The sequence below is a fragment of the Ostrea edulis genome, chromosome 6, assembly GCF_947568905.1.
Source record: "Ostrea edulis chromosome 6, xbOstEdul1.1, whole genome shotgun sequence".
Classification (NCBI taxonomy): domain Eukaryota; kingdom Metazoa; phylum Mollusca; class Bivalvia; order Ostreida; family Ostreidae; genus Ostrea; species Ostrea edulis.
The window spans coordinates 89,070,652-89,098,082 of record NC_079169.1 but is presented as its reverse complement, the minus strand read 5'-3'; the positions used below and the strand labels follow the sequence as shown (position 1 = coordinate 89,098,082).

The 27,431-nt window shown below is 35.8% G+C and overlaps 2 protein-coding genes and 1 long non-coding RNA gene across 3 annotated transcripts; 2 read left to right on the top strand and 1 right to left on the bottom strand.

The window, feature by feature from the left end:
* The first annotated feature begins 1,917 nt into the window (after positions 1-1,917).
* LOC125646909 (uncharacterized) lies at positions 1,918-13,516 on the top strand. Its single transcript, XM_048873510.2, has 3 exons — positions 1,918-3,422; positions 6,755-7,004; positions 13,275-13,516. The coding sequence occupies exons 1-3, from the start codon at positions 3,322-3,324 to the stop codon at positions 13,404-13,406; spliced, it is 483 nt and encodes a 160-aa protein (XP_048729467.1). The 5' UTR covers positions 1,918-3,321; the 3' UTR covers positions 13,407-13,516.
* A 6,934-nt stretch (positions 13,517-20,450) lies between these two features.
* LOC130047454 (uncharacterized) lies at positions 20,451-23,841 on the bottom strand. Its single transcript, XM_056142568.1, has one exon. It carries the CDS (start codon positions 23,607-23,609, stop codon positions 22,329-22,331), a length of 1,281 nt encoding a protein of 426 aa, XP_055998543.1. The 5' UTR covers positions 23,610-23,841; the 3' UTR covers positions 20,451-22,328.
* A 2,337-nt stretch (positions 23,842-26,178) lies between these two features.
* Positions 26,179-27,136, top strand: LOC130047453 (uncharacterized). The gene is made up of 2 exons (XR_008796341.1): positions 26,179-26,440; positions 26,890-27,136. It is a non-coding gene; the product is annotated as an uncharacterized LOC130047453 (long non-coding RNA).
* The last annotated feature ends 295 nt before the right edge of the window (positions 27,137-27,431 follow it).

Genomic DNA, 27,431 nt, shown 5'->3' with positions numbered 1-27,431 from the left:
CTTTAGCGAGAAATAAACATTACCATAAACAGGTGTTTTGGCGTCTTTATTGAAAATAATGGCAAATCCCGTGCAATGCTGAATAAGTGCAACACGCACTCAACATGATGTGAATTGTTTCTGTGAAATTGACAACATAGTCATGAAATTGCATATCAAAGTTGCTGCGTAAGAGGGAAGCAGTATGAAATCCAATATACATCGTGAGTGTTTTTGTTTTGATTCATATATTTGCAGAAGTATCAGACATTTTAGCACTTTTTCTTCTTTTCACGTGAATCACGAAAAGATGTACTCCGCGGGTGTTTTTCTCGGTTGTACGGGATATATTTATTCTCGCTAGAGAGGGATAATCGCGTTTTAGCGAGAATATCTCGCTATAGGGGAAGTGTTCCCAACCTGTTATATATGTAAAGTTGGATGTGTATTCATATTATTATGACCCAAGCACCTGCAGGGCTGTCACTGTGCTTTTTGGTACAGGATCCTGGTCCCATTAGATTGGGAAAATTATCGATGTTTTGGGTCAAATTGGGAAATTTTACTTTTCAGACCTTGTCGAAAATGCAAGAGAAGTTACAAGTGAAAACGAAACTAACATGATTTAAATTTTTTTTTTATATACACACACACTTTAATGGTTTGTTATATTGGGAATTTCTAGATAATGACATGTTTTTTTATATACACACACAATTTAATGGTTTGTGATATTGGGAATTTCTAGATAATGACATGTTTTTTGATGATTATATCCGTAGCAAATAACATTTTCAATTTTCAAAAATATTTTTTCATTTAAAAAATTAGAATGTCTGTCTGAGTTGTTTAGGCATCTTTTCTTAGTTATTCATATTATGCATCAAATCACAGGGAAATTTGGACTTTAGAATATCTTATTTGCAAACAGAGCACCTTTTTTATCATTCTGGGATAAATCATAAAAAATTCATATATTAAAATAATTGAGATCTTGTATTACTCTTTCAAAGGTGAAATCATACTTCATAAGAAGTGCTTTAATGAGGCATTAAATAAAATTTTAGTGTAATGAGCTATACTTTAAGTGCATTGGTATAGCCAAAGAGTTGCATGATAATTTTTAAATTAATGTGTTTATACTTTGAACTAACCACAACACTATTCTAATTACAATTCATAACAATAGTATGTCAATTTCAGATTTTTTTTATGAAAAGAAAATTTCTTTTGTATTGTTAACTGTCCTCTGTTCCTAAACCTTTGACATTTGTGAATCAAAATTCTTCCTTAGGGACGTAGTTTAAGAATTATTTTTTGTTTCTCAAAGTGTTTTATATACTTCAAGGATGAAATATGTTCACTTAAGGGAAATTTGATTTTTATGCTTTTAGAAATTGAATTGATAAAATATTTGAAGTACCGGTAGCTAAATCAAGCTATTTCAAATAGCTTCATAAAGCTATAAATGAAAATATAGAGATTGTGCTCAACCTGTTGAAGATCTACAAAGATGTGGATATATATAATTTTTAATGTGTATTTTTAAAGCTCTGATGGGGAACTAATTTTTTTCTCTGGGATGACCTATTGCAAGAAGGATAACTCCAGTACCTGTCATATATCTACAGATCAGCTGTTTAATAGTTATGTAACATAAAGAGAGAATTTGCCACGATTCAATCCCGGTCTGGTCTGTTACATTTTCTCCCTTCCTGTTACATTTGGTGTCGTAGACCAGCCCCTGGAACTGACAGGTGAAAATGCCTGCCAGGGGATAAAGATCCTGGGGTGATGTCTTTAAGTGTGAAGACATTTAAGGAGGGAGGAATGTGGCGGTCAGATGGGTTCGATTGCTCAGTTGGTAGAGCACCTGACTAGAGATTCAGGGGGCCTGGGTTTGAATCTTGTCTGTTGCATTTTCTACATCAGGATTGCAGAGATCTAAAGAGTATTTTCTTGGTTTGAAATACGATGGCTGTTCAATATATAATGTGTATTGTACGATATCCAGATTAGATTACAGAAATGCATTGCTTTATGGTGTTCATTTTCAACCCACCATCAAACTTCAGAGGGCACAAAACACAGCTGCAAGATTAATAACACGCTCAAAAAAATCTTACCATATTACTCCTGTTCTAATAGATCTTCATTGGCTTCCAGAATTCAATGTAAGATACTTCTTCATACTTTCAAATCTCTCAACAACCTATCTCCAGTTTACATAAAGGATATTCTTACAGTTTACAATCCCACACGTTCACTAAGATCCGAATCTCTGCATCTTCTCCAGGTTCCTCGGACACGTACGAAAACATATGGGGATCGACATTTGGACAAGGCTGCATTGGGACTCTCTGCCTTTTAAACTCAGACAATGTACTTCACTGTCTAGTTTTAAAGTGGACCTCAAAACGCATCTTTTTAGATTAGCTTTTAATTTGTGATTATTTTTATATACTTAGTGCTCTTACATACAGCTCTTACAGTAAAAAAAAAACCTGTAGTTTGTTATTATACCTATGTCCTTTCTATGTATTTAATTATTCCTAAGGGTTGTTTTAGATTGTTTTATATGTTATTAAGGTAATCATATTACATTAGGTGCTATATATGAATAATAATAATTATGCATTTTAATTCTGACACTTTGAATATTTTATTCACATGTATGTGCACATCGATTTTATATTATCTTTTCTTTCACATTTGTAAAGCGCTTTAGAGAACTAATGTTGATAAGGCGCTATATAAATCATTACAATTACAATCTCAAAATCATTTGACTCAAATAGTGAAATGAACATTACCATCCTTCAAAGTATTCTCCGCGGTTTGAAATACATAATTTCAATCTCTAAATCCATTTCTGAAATGTGTCATGGTACGCTGATTTAGATAGACCTCTGAGGCACTGACTGATGGCTGAGCCAAGGGCTTGTCAGGACTTGTAACGACGACCAGATAAGAACTTTCTAAGTTTTGGAAAAAGGAAAAAGTCGCATGGAGCTAGATCTGGAGAGTATGGTGGGTGTGGCAAGACAGTAACCTTCTCCAACTTCAAAAATTGCTTCACAAGCTCAGATGTATGTGATGGAGCATTATTATGAAGTAGATGAACATGCCTAAATCCTGACACTGGGCGTCGTTTATGATAATATTTTTTTAGCTTTTTTAGTATAACATTTCAGTAATACTGACCTGTAACACTTTTGCCCTTCAGCACCGAAATGTGTATGGCTATACCATCACATGAGAGGAACCTTCTTTGTGCTGATGAAAGGTGAAGATAACGATCAGTGATCAATCTAGCAATACAAAATAGATAGTTGGGCAAACATGGACCACTGGACACACCAGAGGTGGGATCAGGTGCCTAGGAGGAGTAAGCATCCTCTGTCGACCGGTCACACCCGCCGTGAACCCTATATCCTGATCAGGTAAACGGAGTTATCTGTAATCAAAGTCAGTGTGCCAAGAATGGCCTAATATTTGGTATGAAACACATCAGACAGCATTTGACCTAATGACAGGTTGTATTGACGAACTAGATCATTATAATGACCATAGAATTTGCAAAATGCTGACTTCAATGGAGACTGTTGAAACCCCTGTACCATCAACTTGTTTGTCTGTAGCTTGCCTTGATTTAAAAACTGACCATAAGTAGAACAAACTCTAGCGTATCGAATCAGTTGAGAGATATAAACACCATATGCAGGTGATACTGGAATATTGCTACATAAATATGGGAAGTTGACGATGGAGAAGCTGAAATCATCCCGTTTGTCATACAGTTGAGTTGTCAGTTTGCCATTAATGTCTACTTTCTATAAGATATTTAAGTATGAAGCAGAAGTGAACGACTTTGTGGTGTCTTTTATTTCTAGCTCACAGGGATATATCAAATCGATATATGAACATGATGAATGAAAGTTATTATTGTTAACAGACAAAATGTTGTCGATATATCTATATGTCAAATTGAAGGCCACAGCAAGAGATTTTTTCTTCTCATGCAGAAGTTTTTGAATAAATTCTGCTTCATATGAAAATAGAAACAGGTCAGCTAACAAAGGAGCACAATTCATGCTCATGGGAATTCCAACAGACTGTTGGAAGACCTGATCAGAGTACTTGTGCATGGAATCAAGAGTGGTGTTTAACGAAGTAATTTTTTGGATGACTGATCACTTATGGTTCTTTTGGGAACTACAGGCCTTCTACCGTGTTTAGTTAGCCATATTTTGTTTCCACTTTTTCTTATTGCTTCGAAATAGTGAACCCATGTTTCTTCACCAATAACAATGTTTGCAAATTGTCTTTGATTGAATTTGGGAAACATTTTGAGCAATTGCTTAGTGTTTTGTATTCGTACCCGTTTTTGGTCATCTGTCTATCAGTCAGAAATCTTTCATGCTTTCAAAATACGCTTCAAAATGAAATGCACCCATTCATGTATCTGCCATCACTTTCAATTATTTTCCTGACTTTTGAGACATTTGCCTTACCTGTTACAATCACAGGTTGACCAGATTTTGCTGCATCTTTGACGGACTCTGCGCCAGTCAGAAATTTCTTTCCCCACCTACTAACTGTCTCATAAGATACCTTATCAGACCCATAAACTTCCCCCAATTCAGTAAAAATGGGCATTACTGAATGACCGAATATTGTGCGAACTTTTATATAAGCTCCAATTTCTTCAATATTCTCAACCCGTTTCCCAACCATTTTTACAACAATGGTTAACGACTGGCTCTATTGAAATGGCTATTAGTTTAAAACTTTGTGGAGCTGATGGCTCGTGTTTATATCGTTGGAAAGGTATTGAATGGAGCTATTCAAGAGTATCATCATCCACAAAAGTGTGCAAAGCGTTATAGCACTGTGGTACAATACATATTACATATCGAAAAGCCCTCGCATGTTTTTATTCATAATTTATTAAGTAATAAATTTTTAGCTCATGAGAAAGTACTAGAGAGAATTTCTCAATATTTATAGATGCAGATATCATCGGAACCCACAGGTTTTTTCTTCGTGAATGCAGTTTAACGGAGAGAAAACCTGTGGGTTCCGACGAAGAGATTGAGGGAGACTCATTCGTTGAGCCCTGTGTGATGAATCAGTCCATGTTTTATCATACCAGCAGCACTGGAGATTTCTTAACATTGAGATTCAAACAACAATCTAAGCATATATACTTATTGACATCAGCCTATTCATTTTCATTGAAGTCCATTCTTAGAGAATGATAGACTGGCAGCATCATTTACATACATGAAGCAGTGTTAAGAGTTTGTGATCGAGTATCACAGGCAGCAATACATAGTAAAAATAAAAATTCAATTGTCAAACATTGCTTTTCTAAGATAAAGAAGGTAGGAAAAGACTTGTTTTCCTTCTGAGAAATTAATAAAATATCAACTTTAAAGATGGACATTGTGATCTGCAGTCTTCCATTTGGCAAAGTATTTTACCGTAAGGTTAATTTTGAACCAGCTCCTCGATGTCATATTGATACCAAGTATGGGTCTCCAACCATAGATTTACTACAGACTAACAATAATAAATAATAATGATATCCTTTATTTATACAGGATTGCACAATTAGTTATATAAACTAGTTTACATTGTGGTCCTGTCTATAACATATATACATAACGAGAACATATATCACAAAACATGGAAACATCACAGTTTATATACATAGTACAGATAAGAACTAAATGAAAAGAGACAATAAACACATGAGTATTATTGAGAATCAGAATAATGTTTGAGATAAATAGATATTCTTTAAATTAATTTTTATTGTACTCAGTAATTGCATTTTCCATTTCTTTTAAAATAAGCAACAAAATTATCACTTTTGCGTCTGCATAGATTAAACACTTTTTATTCTTTGGTGATTATTTTCTAAAGCTTAAGTTGTATAATTAGTGGAAGCAAATAATAATTGGATTAGTGAATGTCAAAAATTTTATAACTGCATTAATTCACTCTGTAGACAAATTGGTCTTAGAATATTCATATTGCTATAATAGACGGGACAAATTTTCTTAACATTTTGTCAATAATTAGTATACTTGTAACAGGAAGGGAGCAAATGCAATGAATCAGACCAGGATTCGAACCTGGGCCCCTTGAATTTCTAGTCAGGTGCTCTACCAGCTTAGCTAACTGGCCACCAGCGATTGAACCCATCTGACTTCAACATGCTGTTAATTTCGCACACTACAACACCTGCTTTAGTCTGGAACCGGCCACTCATTGACCTCTCGTTTAATGAACCAGTAATCAATGAGTGGTGGGGGCATGAACCAGACAATGGGTGGTGTGGGCAGGAACCAGACAATGGGTGGTGTGAGCAGGGACCAGACAATGGGTGGTGTGGGCAGGAACCAGACAATGGATGGTGAGGGCAGGGACCAGGCAATGGGTGGCGGGAGGCAGGGACCAGGCAATGGGTGGTATGGGCAGGGACCAGGCAATGGGTGGTAAGGGCAGGGATCAGGCAATGGGTGGTGTGAGCAGGGATCAGACAATGGGTGGCGGGAGGCAGGGACCAGACAATGGGTGGCGGGAGGCAGGGACCAGACAATGGGTGGCGGGAGACAGGGACCAAACTACACCTGCTTTCAGATGTTAAAACTATGATTCTACATGTTAGGCAGCTAGAGGTGTACTATTGTTACATTTGTTTGGTTTCTGTTGACATACTCAAACTGTTGGTTACTTTGCTGTTTTATGTGGGGGGTTTTTGTAGGCATATTGTTATGGGATTGACCACATCACGTGTACCGACAACATTAGGCCATCCTCAAGCCAAATACGTTCAGCAGGTCATCTCGCAAAACTGTGTGGTCATCTTCTCCAAGACAACATGCCCCTTCTGTGTGCAGGCAAAGCAGATATTCCAGAACATTGGGGTTCCATTCGCAGCAGTAGAGTTGAACCAGCATCCTGATGGTTCAGAAATACAAAACTACTTAGCGGATGTAACCAAAGCCAAAACGGTAAGTAGATGTATAAGGAAGAATTTTACAGTAAAAACACAGTTACAGTGAACATCACTATAATGAATTCACACTTACAGTAAAACATGGTTACAGTGAACATGCTTATAATGAATTCATGCTTACAGTAAAACACAGTTACAGTGAACACCCTTTTAAAAATAATGAATTCACACTTACAGTAAAACACAGTTACAGTGAACATGCTTATAATGAATTCACATTTACAGTGAAACACGGTTACAGTGAACACGCTTATAATGAATTCACACTTACAGTAAAACACGGTTACAGTGAACATGCTTATAATGAATTCACACTTACAGTAAAACACAGTTACAGTGAACACACTTATAATGAATTCACATTTACAGTGAAACACTGTTACAGTGAACACGCTTATAATGAATTCACACTTGCAGTGAAACACGGTTACAGTGAACATGCTTATAATGAATTACATTAAGCATGCTTACAAAGAATTCACACTTACAGTGAAACACGGTTACAGTGAACATACTTATAATGAATTCACACAATGAACACACTTATAATGAATTGACACTTACAGTAAAACATGTTTACAGCGAACACACTTATAATGAATTCATGCTTACAATAAAACACATTTACATTTTTATTGTAATTGTTTGTCCCCAGCACTTCATTATAAGTGTGTTTTACTGTAATTGTTCATCCCCAGAACTTCACTATCAGCATGTTTTACTGTTTTTAGCTCACCTGAGCTAAAAGCTCAAGTGAGCTTTTCTGATCACCTGTATTCCAGAGTCCATCCATCTGTAAATTTTTAACATTTTTGACTTCTTCTCAAAAACCACATGGCCAATTTCAACCAAAGTTGGCACAAAGCATCCTTAAGTAAAGGAAATTCTAAATTGTTAAAATAAAGGGCCAGGCCACCTTCCAGGGGGATATAATCAAGAAAAGGTAAAAATAGGGTAGGGTCATTAAAAAATCTTCTCAAGAACCACTGGGCCAGAAAAGATGAAATTTATAGATAAGCTTTATTAGGTAGTGCAGATTCTAAATTGTTAAAATCATGGCCCCCAGGGTTGGATGGGGCCACAATAGGGGATCAAAGGTTTACATACAAATATACAGGAAAAATCTTTAAAAATTTTCTTCTCAAGAACCACTGAGCCAGAAAAGCAGAGATTTATATGAAAGCTTCCTGATATAATGTAGATTTTAAATTGTTAAAATCCTGGCCCCCGGGGGTCGGATGTGGCCACAATAGGGGATCAAAGTTTTACTACAAATATATAGGAAAAATTTTAAAAATCTTCTTCTCAAGAACCACTGAGCCAGAAAAGCAGAGATTTATATGAAAGCTTTCTGATATAGTACAGATTCTAAATTGTTAAAATCCTGCCCCCCCCCCCCCCCCCCCCCCCCCGGGGATCGGATGGGGCCACAATAGGGGATCAAAGTTTTACATACAAATATATAGGGACAATCTTTAAAAATGTTCTTCCCAAGAACCACTGAGCCAGGAAAGCTGATATTTACATGAAAGCTTCCTAACATAGTGCAGAGTTAAGTTTGTTCAAATCATGGCCCCCGGGGGTAGGATGGGGCCACAATAGGGGATCAAAGTTTTACATACAAATATATAGGGAAAATCTTTAAAAATCTTCTTCTCAAGAACCGCTGAGCCAGAAAAGCTGAGATTTACATGAAAGCTTCCTGACATAGTGCGCTTCACTATATCTGTCTTTTACTGTAAATGTTCATCCCCCCCCCCCCCCCCCCCCCCCCCCCCCCCAACACTTCACTATATCTGTCTTTTACTGTAATTGTTCGTCCCCAGCACTTCACTATTTTTGTGTTGTACTTTGAAAGATTTTATGCCTGTTTACTATATTACCGTTTTTACTAGGGCATTGTTTACTCTCATACCAATTGTTAAATTTTTGTATGTTTATCAATTTTTAATTACGAGTTAAAACGTACATGTACTATAATACTATTTAAATGTAAATGTATTTTATATGTTGATTTACATGTGTTTTCTGTTAATCATAATCAACATTGGTTCCTCACTAATTAGATAATGAAGATTGTCTACCATGTTGATTCTTGTGTTTGTTTTGGTTCTACACTGTACACATTGTCTGTAGGCCTGATTTTGTTTATAAATGGTGTAAGACACTAGTGCATGGATTTTTCTGAAAATTTGTACATTCAGTCATTACTCACCATATGTAGATGTGCACCTGTTGTTGATTGGATACTTTTTCTTCAATTTACAGGCTTTATTATACCCCCCAAATGAAGTTTAGGGGTTATATAGGAATCACTCTGTCTGTCTATCCGTCAGTCCGTCCGTCTGTCCGTCTGTGCAGATTCGTGTCCGGGCCATAACTTCTTTGTTCTTTGACTTAGGCATACCATATTTGGCACACAGGTGGATCACCATGAGACAATGTGTCAAGTACCTTCATGACCTATATATGACCTTGACCCTTGACCTCAAGGTCAAAATTAAAGGGGTTTTTTTAAACAATGGATTCGTGTCCGGGCCATAACTTCTTTGTTCTTTGACATAAGCATACCATATTTGACACATGAGTGTATCACCATGAGACGATGTGTCATGTACCTTCATGACCTCCATATGACCTTGACTTCAAGGTCAAAATTAAAGGTTTTTACAATGGATTCGTGTCAGGGCCATGACTTCTTTGTTCTTTGAAATAGGCATACCGTATTTGACACATGAGTGTATCACCATGAGACGATGTGTCATGTACCTTCATGACTTCCATATGACCTTGACCTCAAGGTCAAAATTAAAGGTTTTTACAATGGATTCATGTCAGGGCCATGACTTCTTTGTTCTTTGGCATAGGCATACCATATTTGACACATGAGTGTATCACCATGAGACGATGTGTCATGTACCTTCATGACTTCCATATGACCTTGACCTCGAGGTCAAAATTAAAGGTTTTTATAATGGATCCATGTCAGGGCCATGACTTCTTTGTTCTTTGGCAAAGGCATACCATATTTGACACATGTGTGTATCACCATGAGACGATGTGCCGGGTACCTTCATGACCTCTATATGACCTTGAACTTTGACCTCAAGGTCAAAATTGATTATAGGGTTTTGACATAGTCATACCATAAGACATGGGTGTATCACCATGAGACTATGTGTCATGTACATTCATGACCTCTATATGACCTTGACCTTTGATCTCAAGGTCAAAATTATAGGTTTATGCCATGGATTGGTGTTCGGACTATATATTCCATTTTCTTCTACAAAGGCATACCATATTTTTACACTCAGGAAAGAGGTAATTTATACCTATTAACAACACCCTTTGGGAGATTGGGGTAAGCGGGGGGTATTCTTAGTGAGCATTGCTCACAGTACCTCTTGTTTAGCTCACCTGAGCAGAAGATTCACGTTAACTTTTCTTATCAAAATTTTGTCCATTGACTGCCATCGGCATAAACTTTTCACATTTTCATCTTTTTCTCCAGAACCACTTGTCCAATTTTAACCAAACTTGGCACAAAGCATTCTTGGATGAAGGGCATTCAAGTTTGTTTAAATGAAGGGCCATGCCTCCTTCAAAGGGGAGATATTCACAAAAATGGAAAAATAGGGTGGGTCATTTAAAAATCTTCTCAAGAAACACTGTGCCAGAGAAGCTGAGATTTACATGAAAGCTTCCTGACATAGTGCAGATTCAAGTTTGTTAAAATCATGCCCCTTTAGGGGTAGGATGGGGCCACAATAGGGGATCAAAATTTTACATACTAATATATAGAGAAAATCTTTAAAAATCTTCTTCTCAAAAATCATTAAGCCAAAGAAGTTTACATTTGCATGAGTGCTCTCTGAAATAGTGCAGATTCAAGTTTGTAAAAATCATGGCCTCCAGGGGTAGGATGGGGCCATAATAGGGGATCAAAGTTTTACATCCAAATATATAGGGAAATTTTTTAAAAATCTTCTTCTCAAAAACCACTGGGCCAGGAAAGTAGAAATTTACATGAAAGTATCCTGACATTATGCACATTCAAGTTTGTTACAATCATGGCCCCCAGGGGTAGGATGGGGCCAATCCTTAAAAATCTTCTTCTCAAGAACCACTGGACTAGGAAGGTACAAATTTACTTGTAAACTTCCTGACATAGTGCAGATTCAAGTTTGTAAAAATCATGGCCCCCAGGGCAGGTTGAGGCCACAATAGGGACCAAAGTTCTGTATGCAAATATATATCGTCGACTGACCAGTTTCGGTGACCTTAGTGATAAACCACGATTTTCTCATTAATCACTTGGATTAAACAAATAAATTACACATCTACCTTTAAAGTAATCAAATTCCTTTACTTTCAACCAAAAATTCCAAATTCATTAGTACGTTAATTGAATATATTTTCGTAACAAAAAACATGTCACTTTGTGGTTCTAAAACGGTGACATCACCTATTTCGGTGACCATTGTTAATATAGGTTTGCCAAAAGTTTGTAACTGTTAAAATGTACATACAGAAGGAATGTGCAACTAAACGTCAATGAATAAAATAGCATAGTGTAGAATTCTAGACTTTTGGTTTACTTTATATTAATTTGAAGTTTTGCTTGAAAAAGTAATAAGTAAGTGGGCTTATTTTTGGGCTCGTGTTGATTTTTTGCATATACTCTCCTTCTAGTAGTTCATTTTCGAAAAAAAATTGAAGACGTACTCTATACAAATGTATATGTTTGCAAATACTACGGCGAAATTGATGACGCAATCTACACCCGGAAACAACAATGCGCACACATAAACAAAAGGTCACCGATTCTGGTCAGTCACCGAAATAGGACAGTCGACGATATGGAAAATCTTTAGATATGGGTCAAGGTGACTCGGGTGAGCAATGTGGCCCATGGGCCTCTTGTTCTACTTTTGTTTTGTTTTTAACTTTAAAGAATGTATATTAAAAATTCATGAATATTGAGTTGAACTTTCATTCATACCAATCTTTATGTTTATGAAGTGTGATTGCTTTTTTTAAAGCAAAATTTTCAATAAAAAAATAGTTTTTGATTAGACAACTTCTGGTTTGATCTGAGCAAGTGTGTTTTGTGCCCCCACAGGGGGGAGGGGGGTTAAGTTCCGAAAGGACAGTTCTAGTTTTATTTTATCTTTTTTAGCTGACTAACACATTTTTTTGCACTTTTCAATAGAATTTGGATTTTGGGGTTTATGTAGCATTTTTTTGTTTGGAATCAATAAACTAACATTCAGAGTAATTAAAAAAGGCAAAACAGTTAAGGATTTCCATATTAATTTTCATTACATACACCACTAAAGTCATGTACCCCGATATAGATTTTTATGAAATTCATTGGAAACAGTTATTTGTTTTTATTTTAATATAAAAACAAAAAAATATTTTTTGAATTGCATTTATTTATCAGGAAACATGTCAATAACTAAAACACATGTCATTTTCAATATTATGTTCATCAAGTTTTAGAATAATATGTGCAAAATTATTGAATTAGCGTTATTCTCCAAAATGTTAAAAAAAAAAAACAAATGTGGACACACTTTCCTTATAGCATGGTTTACATATCATTTTTTCTGTTTATATTAGTAGAGTTACATCTGTTATAGTTATTCATGGGGAAAAATCCATACCTTTCCTTAATAATTTCAAATCTATAGCTTCCAGATTATGTATACCCCCATCAAAAACTGAAGTATGGCACCATACAGCTTAGCTATTTAAAATCACTCGGGATTAAAATTATATGTAATTTCATGAAAAGACACAGATAATGATTCCTTATCACCTTGGTAAAATATTTGTCAAAAATAAAGGAAATCTATCGCATTATGGACTTGGTAAATAATTTAATGAGAACAGAGTTATTGTCCTTGTATTCAATGTTTTGAAACATATTATTGACTATTCAAATATAACTAAGACTTTTGAAATATTTTATGGCTAACAAGATTTTTTACAATAACCATTGAAAAAGATTCCAACAAAATTTATGTTCCTATCATTGAATCATTGACTTTGCAAAATCCTATGACGTCACAGGAGTGTGGAACTAAGTTACTTTAAAAGCCCAAAACATTTTATAATTTTTCCCCATACAGTACTTGCATGTAAAAATTCTCCCATATTTAAGGGCATGTAAATGAGCAGGTATCTGTTTATTAGAGGAACTTTGAAATTATAGAAAGCAATTAATATTATAAATTACTTTTTTGATTGTTGTTAGGTACCCAGGATTTTTATAAATGGAGACTGTGTTGGTGGGGCTTCTGAGACAAAATCTCTACATAAATCAGGACAACTGCTGGAATTGGTTGGCAAGTGCTATAATCCCCAAATGGAACAGATTAGGTCATGATACAGATTAAGGACAATGTTCCTTTACGTGATTTACAAATGTTGATTTTTATTTATCATTCTGTTACTTGTATAATTGTATCTTGTGTAGGAGTAAAATGATTAAAACTTTTCAATTTCAAATTATTTTTGTATAGTGTACAATATACTGAAAGTTGTCTATACTGCAGGAACTGCATGTAATAAAACCTGCATTTGTATTTCAAGATTTTTTTTTATAATACCAATCTTAGATGTGTAATATTATTCCTAATATTTGGTGACAAATGTATTGTTGAAATAATTCATTTAGAAATCAAGGTGAAAAAATGATTGATAAAATCATTGAAATGAAAAGTTCTATAGATACAATGTGGAACATTAGAGCATCATTGATGCTGATTTTGCATTTTCCAAGTCTGATAAATATTTAATTAATAAGTCTGATGAATATTTAATTAATAAGTCTGATGAATATTTAATCAATAAGTCTGATGAATATTTGATTAATAAGTCTGATGAATATTTAATAAGCCTGATGAATATTTAATTGATTAGTCCACAGGCAATTGCATCGCTTGGGGTCGAATTTACTATATAAAGAGTAAATTCGACCCCAAGCGATGCAATTGCCTGTGGATTAGTCTGATGAATATTTAATCAATAAGTCTGATTACTATTTAATCAATAAGTCTGATGAATACATGTATTTAATCAATAAGTCTGATGAATATTAAATCAATAAGTCTGATGAATATTTGTTCGATGGTTAAATGAAAGATGAAGTTAACGAACAGTGATCAATCTCGTAACTCCTATTAGCAATACAAAACAGAGAGTTGGGTAAACACGGACCCCTGGATATAGCAGAGGTGGGACCAGATGCCTAGAAGCATTAAGCATCCCTCGTTAACGGTCAGATCCGTCATGAGTCCTATATCGTGATCATCAGATAAACGGAGTAATCTGTAGTCAAAATCAGTGTACTACTAACGGCCCAACAATAGGTATGGGAATTCTGATGATGTTTATCCAGTACAAGTTGATTGTCTGGACAAATATTTTTCTTTAAGCGACCTAACAATCGCGGTGGCCAAGTGGTTCGGACGCTCAGCTCGCAACCGTACGGTCTAAGTTTTATGATACTCCATCTCGGCGATCGTGTCAAACATAAGACGATCAATATATATAGATAGTGATTGTTCCTTCACCTGGCATCAGAAGAGAAATTAAGTCACGGCTGTTTTTGGATAATACCTTTAAAACGAATACCACCCATCGAGATAGACTTTATAATGATAAAGACCCCGGATGGAGCGTTGGATTCGTAACCGGGAGGTCATGGGTTCCGAATCCAGCGTCAAAACTAATATGTAAACATAGGTAGTGATTGCTCCTTCCCCAAACGCTCGGCATTTAGAAGTGAGAGTTGTGAGTTTTTTGGATATGACCTGTGGAGGTTCCGTGTCACGACAGGTGTTGGCACGTTAAAGAACCCTCACTGCGACGGTCTTAAACGCTTGTGGTGTTTCACTCATTGCTGGCGATGTCTCGATATCAGTGAACAATTCACTCACCAATCTCACTGGTACGGCTTCAGTGCCATAAATAGGTCAAACTTTGTGCGAATTTACTTAAGATACTGCGAGTGGCGTCTCCATATGAGATAAAGTTCTTGAATTGGAGTAAAACAGCAAAAATAATTTAAAAGTGACTTCGACCTTGCTCAAATGACCTTACTTCATAAGGCACACTTACTGGTCAGTGGCAACCTTTGTGTTCAATATGAACTTTTAATGCTGATTTGATTTACGTCAAATTGAAGAATTTTTCGTACATCTATACGTCTATAGATTTTGATCTATATATGGCGCTTATGGCTGTTTCAGTCTGAGTTCTTCATCGTGCCAACGCCTACCGTCACACGCGACCTCCGCTTTGAAGGTCAAATCCGAAAGACCCGCGACTTTTGTGCTTGATACCCAAGAACAAAGTGGGCGATATTTAAAGATTTAATGCTTTTTCACTATCCATTCCGTATAGCCATGTCCTAGAACCTGACCCTTGGGGTCACGTGCTTTATGATTGTATCCAGTAATAATTATACAGCCAGTTTCCTAGCTAGATGTTCAGGAGTACACAGTAAAGAAGACTGTTTTACTATTTAATACATTTTCACGATATGAACGATGTAGACATGCCCTTGAGTAGCAACCACCACCCATTTTTTAAAAATTACCCAAAACAATAAAAATCAGGTGTAATTACCAATTTTGAGTATGCTGATTTCAAATTTGGATTCCTTTTACCCCAATTTCTTATAGAAAATGAGGTATAGTGTCTGTCTTAAACACCCCTACCGTCAGGTTGCCAAAAACGGAAAATGTTTCATTTCGCATCAAAAAGTGACCCAACTTTATTTCTTGAAACATCATTACCCAAAACAATAAAAATCAGGTGTAATTACCAATTTTGAGTATGCTGAATCCAAATCTAAATTCCTTTTATTCCACTTCCTTACAGAAAATTAGGTATAGTGTCTTAAACACCCCTACCGTCAGATTGTCAAAAACGGAAAATGTTCCATTTCACATTAAAAAGTGACCCAAAGTTATTTCTTGAAATAAGGCATACAACATAAAAGGAAAACAATTGATACTAAATTGTTCCATGAACATTCTTAGTTGTTTTGAAAAGATATATCTCACCTCTGGACTTCACAGATACAGGAAAGAATGAGGTATACGGAGCGGATCAAAGATCTTAAATTTTATCAGATTGGGCCATAGCCTAATGAACTGATGAACAGGAGCGAAAGTAAAATTAATAGGAAAACTGATTTATTAAACATCAGCAAGTCTTTTCCGAGAACTTCTGGTAGAGCTGTCGGGGGGGGGGGGGGGGGGGGGGGGCTGAGTTGCATCATTATCAGAATTTACCGATACACTGGACTCTCTGGCCAGTCTGGGGGCTGAGTTGCATCAGAACTGATAGAAGCAGAACTCTCTGGCCAGTCGGGGGGCTGAGTGGTATCAGAATCTGTCTGAGAATGAATGGTTGAAATTTTTATTATTTATTTATTTTTATTTTTTCAAAATTCAAAAATTTAAAAACTGCATCATCAGATTTTTTTTTGTAACACTAATAATTAATGTCCCTTTATTGCGATGACTCTTCAAGTACAAACCATGATATTAAAAAAAATGAAATGAAATGATAGATAAATAAATAAAATATTTATCTGTAAGTTAGCAGAGGAAAACAACTGAACAGAAAAGAGAATAAATGTGACATCTAAAGGAAAACATGTTACCACTGGTAACGGTAGTTTTGAAAGACAAAAGGCTATCAAATCATTTTTATTAAAGTAATACATATATGTAGGTTTCCCAACTTCTGAAAATATAACACATGTAAGAAATGTACAAGTGACGAGGTTTTGTTTTTCTTTATTAAAGGTACTCAACTTATCAACATTTATATTGCAGTTTATGTGATTTATGCTTGTTGTCAGTGAACAAAGTAAAGAAACACATGTAAAAAAAAAATTTACATCTGCAATATTTACTGCAAGACAGCTCGGTATTGTGTAGATGAGGTACTAGGTGGTACTTTTGCATGGAAAAAAAGTTTACGCAGAAAAGTTTACGAAATTACCTGAAATTCAAAATGATTCCCATGTGGGTTTTTTTTTTCAATATATAAATAAAATTTATTAAGGCAATGTATACATCTCCTGTTGAATAAGTGCATAGGTTGTGATCATCGTGTACAAAATTTATGAATTCAGGGATAAGAAATACAAATATAACCATAACAGAGAAAATTAAAAAAAAAAAATAGGAGGGGTGGATTAAAGGTTTGGAAATGAAATATTTCTACTATTTATTTTTTATCAAGAAAGGGGACACACATTTAATTCTGGGGTGGGCATTTTTTCAATTAAAAAAGAAATAACCTAATTGGGCAATTTATTTTCTAGGAAATAAAATTAAATGGGGAGGGGGATATCATAGTAAATATCTACAAAGTGATTTTCACCTTGATTTTTGCATTACTCTATATATGTATTTTTCAGCTAATATAAATACAAGATTTTAAATTATCCTTCTTTAGTATTGTTCATGTAATTGTACATTTTTTTCAAGGTCAAAAGGTCAAGGACAGGTGTGCGCACTGTTTGCTAGTGAAGCAAGACTGGTCACAGTATTTGCTACGAGTAAATTACAAGAGGCCCATGGGCCACATCGCTCACCTGAGAAAAGAGTGTTTATGTTTTAAACCCAACATGGCAGGTGTGACCAGAAAATCAATAGGGGGTCATACAAGTTGTAAATATGTGCATTAATGTGTAATTATAACAATTGAATGCCCTTCAGTGAAAGATTTTTGGTGCCAAGATTAATTATATTCACCAAGTTGTTCAAAAGGAATCGACGGCGAGGTTTCTTCTTCTTAATTTATAAATGAAGACAAAAAATGAAATTATATCACTAGATTTATTTGGATGCAAAATTAACAAGAGCAGAAAAAATTGAAAATTTATCTACATTTTTTCCTATATATTCCCATGTAAAATTTCTTAAACACTCCTCCTTATATATTCCCATGTAAAAAAAAAAAAAAAAAAAAAAAAAAAAAATCAAAAAAAAAAAAATCGATCTTCTATGTGGCCCCAACCTTCGCCAGGGGACCATGAATTCCACAAATTTTAATCTGCACTACCTGATAATGCTTTTACATTAAAATGACTAATCATTACTATGCTCTTCTTGAGATGAAGATTTTTGAACATATATTTTTTTAAATATTTCAATGTCAAACTTTGAACCCCTATTGTGGCCCCTCCCTACCCCCTGGGGGCATGACTTGAACAAACTTGAATTTACACTACCTGAAGATGCTTCCATATAAATATGATTAATCACAGCTTTGCTATTCTTGAGAAGAAGATTTTTAAAGATTTTCCCTATATATTTGTGTGTAAAACTTTGATCCCCCCTTGGGGCCCCATCTTATCCCCGGGGGCCATGATTTGAACAAACTTGAATCTGCAACTATGTCAGAAAGTTTTCATGTAAAAATCAGCTTTTCTGGCTCAGTGGTTCTTGAGAAGATTTTTAAAGATTTTCCCTATATATTTGTATGTAAAACTTTGACCCCCTATTGTGGCCCCATCCAACCCCAGGCGCCCATGATTTGAACAAACTTGAATCTTCATTATGTCAGGAAGCTTTCATGTAAATCTCAGCTTTTCTGGCTCAGTGGTTCTTGAGAAGAAGATTTTTAAAGATTTTTCCTATATATTTGTATGTAAAACTTTGATCCCCTATTGTGGCCCCATCCGACCCCCGGGGCCTATGATTTGAACAAACTTGAATCTGCATTATGTCAGGAAGCTTTCATGTAAATCTCAGCTTTTCTGGCTTAGTGGTTCTTGAGAAGAAGATTTTTAAAGTTTTCCCCTATATATTTGTGTGTAAAACTTTGATCCACCCCTTGGGGCCCCATCTTATCCCCGGGGCCTATGATTTGAACAAACTTGAATCTACACTATGTCAGAAAGTTTTCATGTAAAAATCAGCTTTTCTGGCTTAATGGTTCTTGAGAAGAAGATTTTTCCTATATATTTGTATGTAAAACTTTGATCCCCTATTGTGGCCCCATCCAACCCCAGGGGCCCATGATTTGAACAAACTTGAATCTGCATTATGTCAGGAAGCTTTCATGTAAATCTCAGCTTTTCTGGCTCAGTGGTTCTTGAGAAGAAGATTTTTAAAGTTTTTCCCTATATATTTGTATGTAAAACTTTGATCCCCTATTGTGGCCCCATCCTACCACCGGGGGCCATGATTTGAACAAATTTGAATCTGCAATATGTCAGGAAGCTTTCAGGTAAATTTCAGCTCTTCTGGCCCAGTGATTCTTGAGAAGAAGATTTTTAAATGACCCCACCCTATTTTTGCATTTTTGTGATTATCTCCCCTTTGAAAGGGACATGGCCCTTCATTTGATCAAACTTGAAAGCCCTTCACCCAAGGATGCTTTTGGCCAAGTTAGGTTGAAATTGGCCGAGTGGTTCTGGAGAAGAAGTCGAAAATGTGAAAAGTTTACAGACGGACGCCGGACAAAATGTGATCAGAATAGCTCACTTGAACCTTCGGTTCAGGTGAGCTAAAAAGTCGAATTTCTTGGATATGGGGTAACCCATATCTATTCTTGTTTAATACCAGCGTCTATGAAGCCGTGTTGACAAAGCGTCATGCTTGTTTATAACGGTTGATAACTCGTAGTCGTACGTATTGTATAAGACAAATGCCGATATCAAAACCATCGGCATTTACCAGAAGTGCTCTGTTCTACATATATAGAAATCCTTATAAAAAAGAATCACACACACACAAATTAATGATTAACATTCTCTCTCAGAAGAAATTGTATGATAATTAACGAACAATAATCATGAAAGGAATATAATTGTCAATCGAAGAATGACCTATATATTTTCGTGAATTACACCGAGGAGGCAGCTAGCGTAGGAATATGAATACTTATTTACATTTCTGGTGAAAAAGTGATTTTCTTAAAATCATTTGACGTTAATTTTGTTTTCTTCTACGTATTACATACACATCGATATTCTAAACATTTGCTGTAATCCTGTATCTGCTGATCATGAATGGAACTATATTTTTTCAGAGCAGTTGTGTGAAGAGTACCTGAATCCAGCAATAAATCTTGAATAGATTGTATGCACTGATCGAATTTATTAAAAATAGAACATGACGCGCCACCTACCGAGCGTGGTTGTTGCTACCTTGAGTCAGACCCTTGACAAATTGATTTAACGATACTGGTAGATGCTTCCGTGCTTTTATGTCTATGCACACAGGGAAGTAAAACAGATTTTAAAAAATTGTATTATTTGTAAAACTTTACCTCAGACTTTGCACTCCAAAATTTAAGGGCACAAACCAAAAAATGATCGAAGTTTTCTGACGGACGGGTCATGAACATGTAGATATCTAAGTAACACCTGACAAAATCTTTTGAAATAATTTCAGAAAAAAATTATAAGGCATTTTATTATTAACTATCATTACCCTTTCTCTCACATTTGATCAAAATAGTACAATGCAAATGAGATTGATATGTACAATAAGAAAAACACGTCATCACACAGGGCACGTTATCACACACACACACACACACACACACACACACACACACACACACACACACGGGTCACGTCCAATCGGATCACGTGCTCGTCCTTTTCCGTAACCGGTAAGAAGACTCGGAAGTGGTTATGGAAATAGCCGAGTAGTTACGATTGAGGTCACGTCATTACACACAGGACACGTCATCACACACAGGGCACCTCATCACACTTGCACAGGACACGTCATCACAATCGGATCACGTGCTCGTCCTTTTCCGTAACCGGTAAGAAGACTCGGAAGTGGATTCATTTGTGGTTACGGAAATAGCCAAGTAATTACGATTGACGTCATCATACAAACAGAACACGTCATCACACACACATGGCAAGTCCAAACTTCAGCCAGAATTCGTTTGCTCACAAACCAATCTCTTCCAGTTAGGCATTATGAGATAACGAATTCTTATACCGCGTATACTGTGTGACGTCACTGTAGAATGACGGAAAAGCCATTACGTCAAACGTAAACTTAAACATTAAACACTATAATTTGAACAGAGTATCCATACCTTTTAATGATCTTTTGATAATTTTATGTTGAAAATAAAATCCATACTTTTATATCAATGCTGTTAATGTCAATATTTTCAAGCTTTTAACTATAAACTACTTCTTTATTGTTATTTGCCCGCGTGATAATCGCGGACTCACAATATACAAATCTGTATATCACATAGGAGGCCAAACTTCCACCAGAGTTCGTTTGCTCACAAACCAAACTCTTCCACTTAGGCATTATGGGATAGCGATTTCTTAGGCCGCGTATACTGTGACGTCACTGTAGAATGACGAAAAAACATAACGTCAAACGTAACCAACTTTCAAAACAAGAACGTAAACATCAAATTCATTACTTTACACAATAATTTGAACAGAGTATCCCTACTTTTTAATGATTTTTGATCATTTTATGTTTAAAATAAAATCCATACTTTTATATTAATGCTTTTAATATTAATATCTTCAGACTTTTAACTGCGAACTACTTCTTTAGTGTAATTTGTCTGCGTGATAATCGCGGACTCACAATATACAAATCTGTATATTGTGGTGCGTCACATAGGAGAGGTCTATTCGTAGGCACTGTGAAGTAATGAGGCCTCGACGGGGAGTTTGCATAGGAGGCCTGTACGTAGGTGACGTAATGAGACCTCGACGGGGAGTTTGATGGCAAGTCATATCGCACAGGGCACGTTATTACCCACAGGGCACGTCATCACAAACAGCACACGTCATCACACACAAAGGGCACGTCATCACACACAGGACATGTCATCACACACAGGACATGCCATCACGCATAGGGCACCTTACATCTATACAGAATAAGAAGTCGATAAACTGCACAGGGCACGTTATCACAAACAGCACACGTCATCACACACAGGACACGTCATCACACACAGGACACGTCATCACACACAGCACACGTCATCACACACAGGACACGTCATCACACACAGGACACGTCATCACACACAGGACACGTCATCACACACAGAACACGTCATCACACACAGCACACGTCATCACACACAGGACACGTCATCACACACAGGACACGTCATCACACACAGCACACGTCATCACACACAGGACACGTCATCACACACAGGACACGTCATCACACACAGCACACGTCATCACACACAGGACACGTCATCACACACAGGACACATCATCACACACAGGACATGTCATCACGCATAGGGCACCTTACATCTATACAGAATAAGAAGTCGATAAGCTGCACAGGCATGTATATCTAACTTGTTCTCTAAAGTTAACATCAAAGATAAGATACAGGAACATGTTACTGACGTTGTTAAGGATGTACATTCTGTAAAGAAACAGACTGAATATGTATTCTGTCACTGTCGTCCGATCCCAGTAGGAAGGGTCCACGATTTCTCGCAGCATGATGTACACCCTTGGAGTATAAGACAAAGCAAACAAAAAACTAATTATGCAGAACATCAAAGAAAATCTATATTTATCCAACGTTTTTCTGATTCGTTTTTTATCCCTGCCTCTATTGTTTTTTATTTTTGTTTTCGTGGACGATGACTCGGGATTGTTTCCGATTTGATCCTCGAGATTCTGACGTGATGACGTTTCAATATTGTCTGATTGTGACGTATTATTGCTAACCTCGGGGACCTGCAGATTTTCTTGACTGTCGTAGTTCCTAGTATCTTTTTCGGGGGTGCCTTGTTTGACAGTAATCCTTTCCCGGAAGTTTATCTGTCGAACTATCACTTTTCCTACCATGAAGTAAAAACCGCTCATCAAAACTATACCTGAGGTTCCTACTGAGATAACGATGACGTCATAAATCATGTGATACTTATTAAGATCTGGTCCTTGTTTTTTTCCGCAGCGACGCCCTCCCAAGTATTTCTGGTCACCATACATAATGGGATAGGAACCATATAGAAAAATGCATGGAAGAGATATGATTAAACTAAAAATGAATACGACAAACACTATTGCTTTCGTCCAAAACACGTCCAATCGTTTCCTATGTGGTCGGCAAATTGCGGAAAATCTGTGAAAGGCGACCAAAACAAGAATCAAACCAGACGTGAATACACAAACCGTTGTTATGAACCACAAGCTCTTGCAAGCGAGGTTATCGGAGAAAGAGAAGGGGTTAAAGTTCATGGCAATACCGAGTGAGGAACCACACGTGGCAGCCACCAGGTCGCTGTAAGCTAAGAACAGAATAAACAGTCGGATTTCCTCCCCGCATTTTCCATTCATTTTCCAGTGGTAAATGCATATCACTGCAAGATTACCGATTATTCCAACCACCAATAAAATGAAGAGAAACACAGTATTTGGCATCAGTTCATTAAAAAGTTCATTTTCCATCACCTCGAGGGAATTGTTCGTATTTTGCACGGTGATATTAAAATCCATCTCCCTGTATAATGACAAGTTCACAGTCTCTCTTATACACAGGAAATAGTCCGGATTTGACAGCGATGAAGTGCTTAACATGGATTAGTTGTGGTCTAACGTGGATGTATAAAAATTCATTTACATGGATGTCGTCAAAGAGGATTATATTGTACATAGTCAAAACCAGAGAAACGTTTGAAAATAGCCGCGTCCCTGTGTACCTGTAACATCAGTTAGAAACTAACAATGGCTCGGGCGTTTTAAAATTGCATTTCCTGATGGCGATGTTTCTACCTTTTCAGTTTCAGTTTTCGGTTTCTTTATTTCCGTGAGACATATGGCTCATCGGATTCACATACACACATATATATACAGGCAGTACAGTAGATTTAAAGATATAATACATACAGGAACAGTATATGGAGAGTGCATAAACTTACATAACGTTATACACTTAATGTTATTGCATAAATTTAAGTTATATATAAACACAGTATATATATATATATTACAGGTATTCATAACCAATTATACTGATTCATAATATGTACTGTATCTGGTATATGCGGGGGAAATATGCTCTATGTACTAATTAATAACCGTGTCATTACGTAGTTTCGCGGCACATTTCAGATATTTACCTAAATTACTCAGTTCTTTGATGTTATTTACACTCAGAAGCTTGGTCAATTTAAATACACTTGGTTATTGTTTGGACGTCGCGCACGCTATTGGTGTCAATTTTGGTAATGTCAAAATGACGTTAAAAACGCAGCGTCATAACATCGATATAATCTAATTTACGTTATAAGAAGTTTTGATGAAAAAAAAAATATATAATTGATATGACAGGGGTATGACAGTTGAAGCGAACGCAGCATAAAACGAATTAGATATTTTTCCCGAGACATTATACTTAGGTAAATTATAATGGCTAAACTAAACTTGCGACTTAATCAGAATTAGTCTATATTTTTTTTTCTTAATTCATTATAAAGAGGGCATCTTAGAATGGAGTGGAATATTCGTCTTCAATATCACTTAAATTACAGTATTTACAAATCCTCGTATTTCTGGGAATATTATTATTTCTACCGGTTTATATGCATAATGAATGTGACGAGGTTCTATAACGAGTAATAAGCTGCTTACTGTACGAGTCTATTGGTTTTGTTAGATAATATTGTACACAAAAATTGTCAACTAGGTGTCGGTATGGCATACACTTTGATGAACTTTCAAAACTACACATTATATTTTGTCTGTATATATCTAACATTTTGTGTTCGATAATTTTATAAATATTTTGGTTCCTATTGTGGTCCCACAAGTAAGTTAAACCCAGATTAGACAATTCTTCTTTTATATTAGCTAACCAGTTATTTAATATTATTATTATATAAATATTGCATGTAGTTGAGGATAACATTGAAAATTTTCACCCCTCGAAAACCATTGTCAACCGAGGCGTAATTTTTATGATCTGCAAATAACCGGAATTTCACATTCCATGCACGAAATCCGAATACTTTTCCAAACTATAGGTTTAATACAATCGTAATATTCAAATAATATAGTTGGGGATTGTTCCATTGTCTTTTTGCGAAACCAGTAATTATTCAAAGTTAATAAAATATGATTATTTCAAACAATATTATTGAAATAAAACCGGATCCGCGCCATCGTCGAAATAGGGCTACGTACATCAATCGATTTTTTTGCCCCCAAAATTTCAAATAGATTATATGCTCAATTTATGAACTTGAATATATATGTAACCATGTTAGGGATAATTACAAAAACCTTGCACTAGTTAACAGTTTTAGTTATTTGATCAAACAATTACGAAGCTAAGTCCTCCAATCCACTCCAGATACAATCGAGATCCAACCATCGTCTGCGCCGCGCGAGGTGAACATATGAATGACACTCGTTTTCCTGAAGTAAAAGTTGATGTGTTTATTTTTTAAATATATTATCCTACATAATTAAGTAAAATATTGCTAAGCATTACAGAAGGAAGAACTGAACACATTATTAAACCACACTGTCTTACTTAGTTTGAGTGTTTGTAACATGGAGGAAGTGTCTGATAACGGAAAAAGGTTTCCCTCATGCATTTTATGTAAGATAAGAACTAAACCTAATGGCAGGAAGAAATGTGAAAATGTTAAAATAAGCAAATTTTATGGTGGATGCCAAACTACAGATGTGTTAATTCACAATGGAGTTAACCCCTTGATTGATAAAATTCTTGTTTCTATTTATGTGAAAATAACATCCGCTTAATTTTGTTTGCACACTAACCAAATATATGCAAGGAGGGAGTTTGGTCCTATAATATGTAGCATTATCAGAATAAGATTTTTTAATTAATGAATTCGTTTCATAGATATTATGGAGTTAATGATAATAATTAATGCATTTTGAAATACACACAGGTCTAGATATTATTGTAATAAATGATCTGGATAGGAAACTAATGAAATTAGATAAATGGAACATATTTTACCTGATGATGAGTTCACGTGAACATTTTCTTACCCTAATGTAAAATAAATTATCTCCATATGGCTAAACTAAATGTTCATGTGTTATTCTGTACATGTACGGCTACTTTTGTAACAGTTTCCTTACCCCCCCCCCCCCCCCCCAATCGGACCAGGGCTCGCGCTGCCCATCGCATTTGTCGCATTTTGCGATTTTTCAGGGATAAAATGCGACAGAAATTCCGGAAATGCGACACGGACATTTCGTATTTTAGTATTCGCGCGCCATTTTGAATTTCAGCTGTTGGCATCCAAACAGCCTCAGGGCTGTTTTACCTGTGCAGAATGTGGATACCCTGTCGCATGGGAACAATAAGACTTAGGGGCGTCTTGTTTATTTAGCAGTTTACACAAAACAAAGGGTTGATCCTCTATGTGCAGGTAGGTGTGAATGAAAAGAACTTTGCGCGTGCCAGTTGCCTACAGTACATATCGTAAATATAGAGATACCCCGAGTCATTACTGGGTAGCTATCTGTTTTGTACTGGATGGAATAAAAAGCGTGTGATTGTGCACACAAGCTAGTCAATGGAAGATACTTCTGTGTTAATAAAAATATTTAAAATTTAATTTGTCGGTTCATCACAGTACAAAAGCGATTTCATCTAGAAAGGTAAACTAGAATGTTCAGCTATATTTTCTAATCCATTTGACGTTAGTATAGTGTATGAATAGAGGAATGTTGGGAAATTGTATTATTCTTTAGGTCTTTAGTTTGATCTATTTAGAAAATGGCCATGAGGAAACGCAAAACAGTAGGTTCTTCTGAAATTGCTATCCTGTCATCTTTTGACTTCACATCATCTTAAGCCATTTAAAATTTGTTTCAGACTTCATGAAGTCCCTTCTCCTCTACATGATGAGATTCACCAAAGGACCACTTTGTCATTCTGGATTTCAAGATGAAAACAGGATTATTCAGTGAAAATGTGATGCGAAACTATGATCATGTGTTATGTATTACAGTAATCAATTTTCAGTAACTTTGTCATCAGTGACTTTTTCTAGACTGCAAATTTAATGAGTAATATATGTCATTTACACTACTAAAATGATTAATAAACATTTAGAAACTCATTTCTTGTCTTTATTTAATATAGCCAGTTTATATGCTATGAAATACTCCTATTTTTTCTGGTATGAAATAGAATTGAGTCAACTTAGCCAAAAACAATATTTAGAAATAAAACCATGATTGTGCTGCAATGTCATCAGACTGACTAAAAAGCAATCTGCTGAAATACAATCGATTTTCACAATATCCTAATAATTATAGTGATTTGTGATAAAAGCTAAACAAAGCTATGTTGTATAAATTGTGTAAGAATAATCAGAGATATGATATGTTGTATATGCCTCTTGAATAATATAC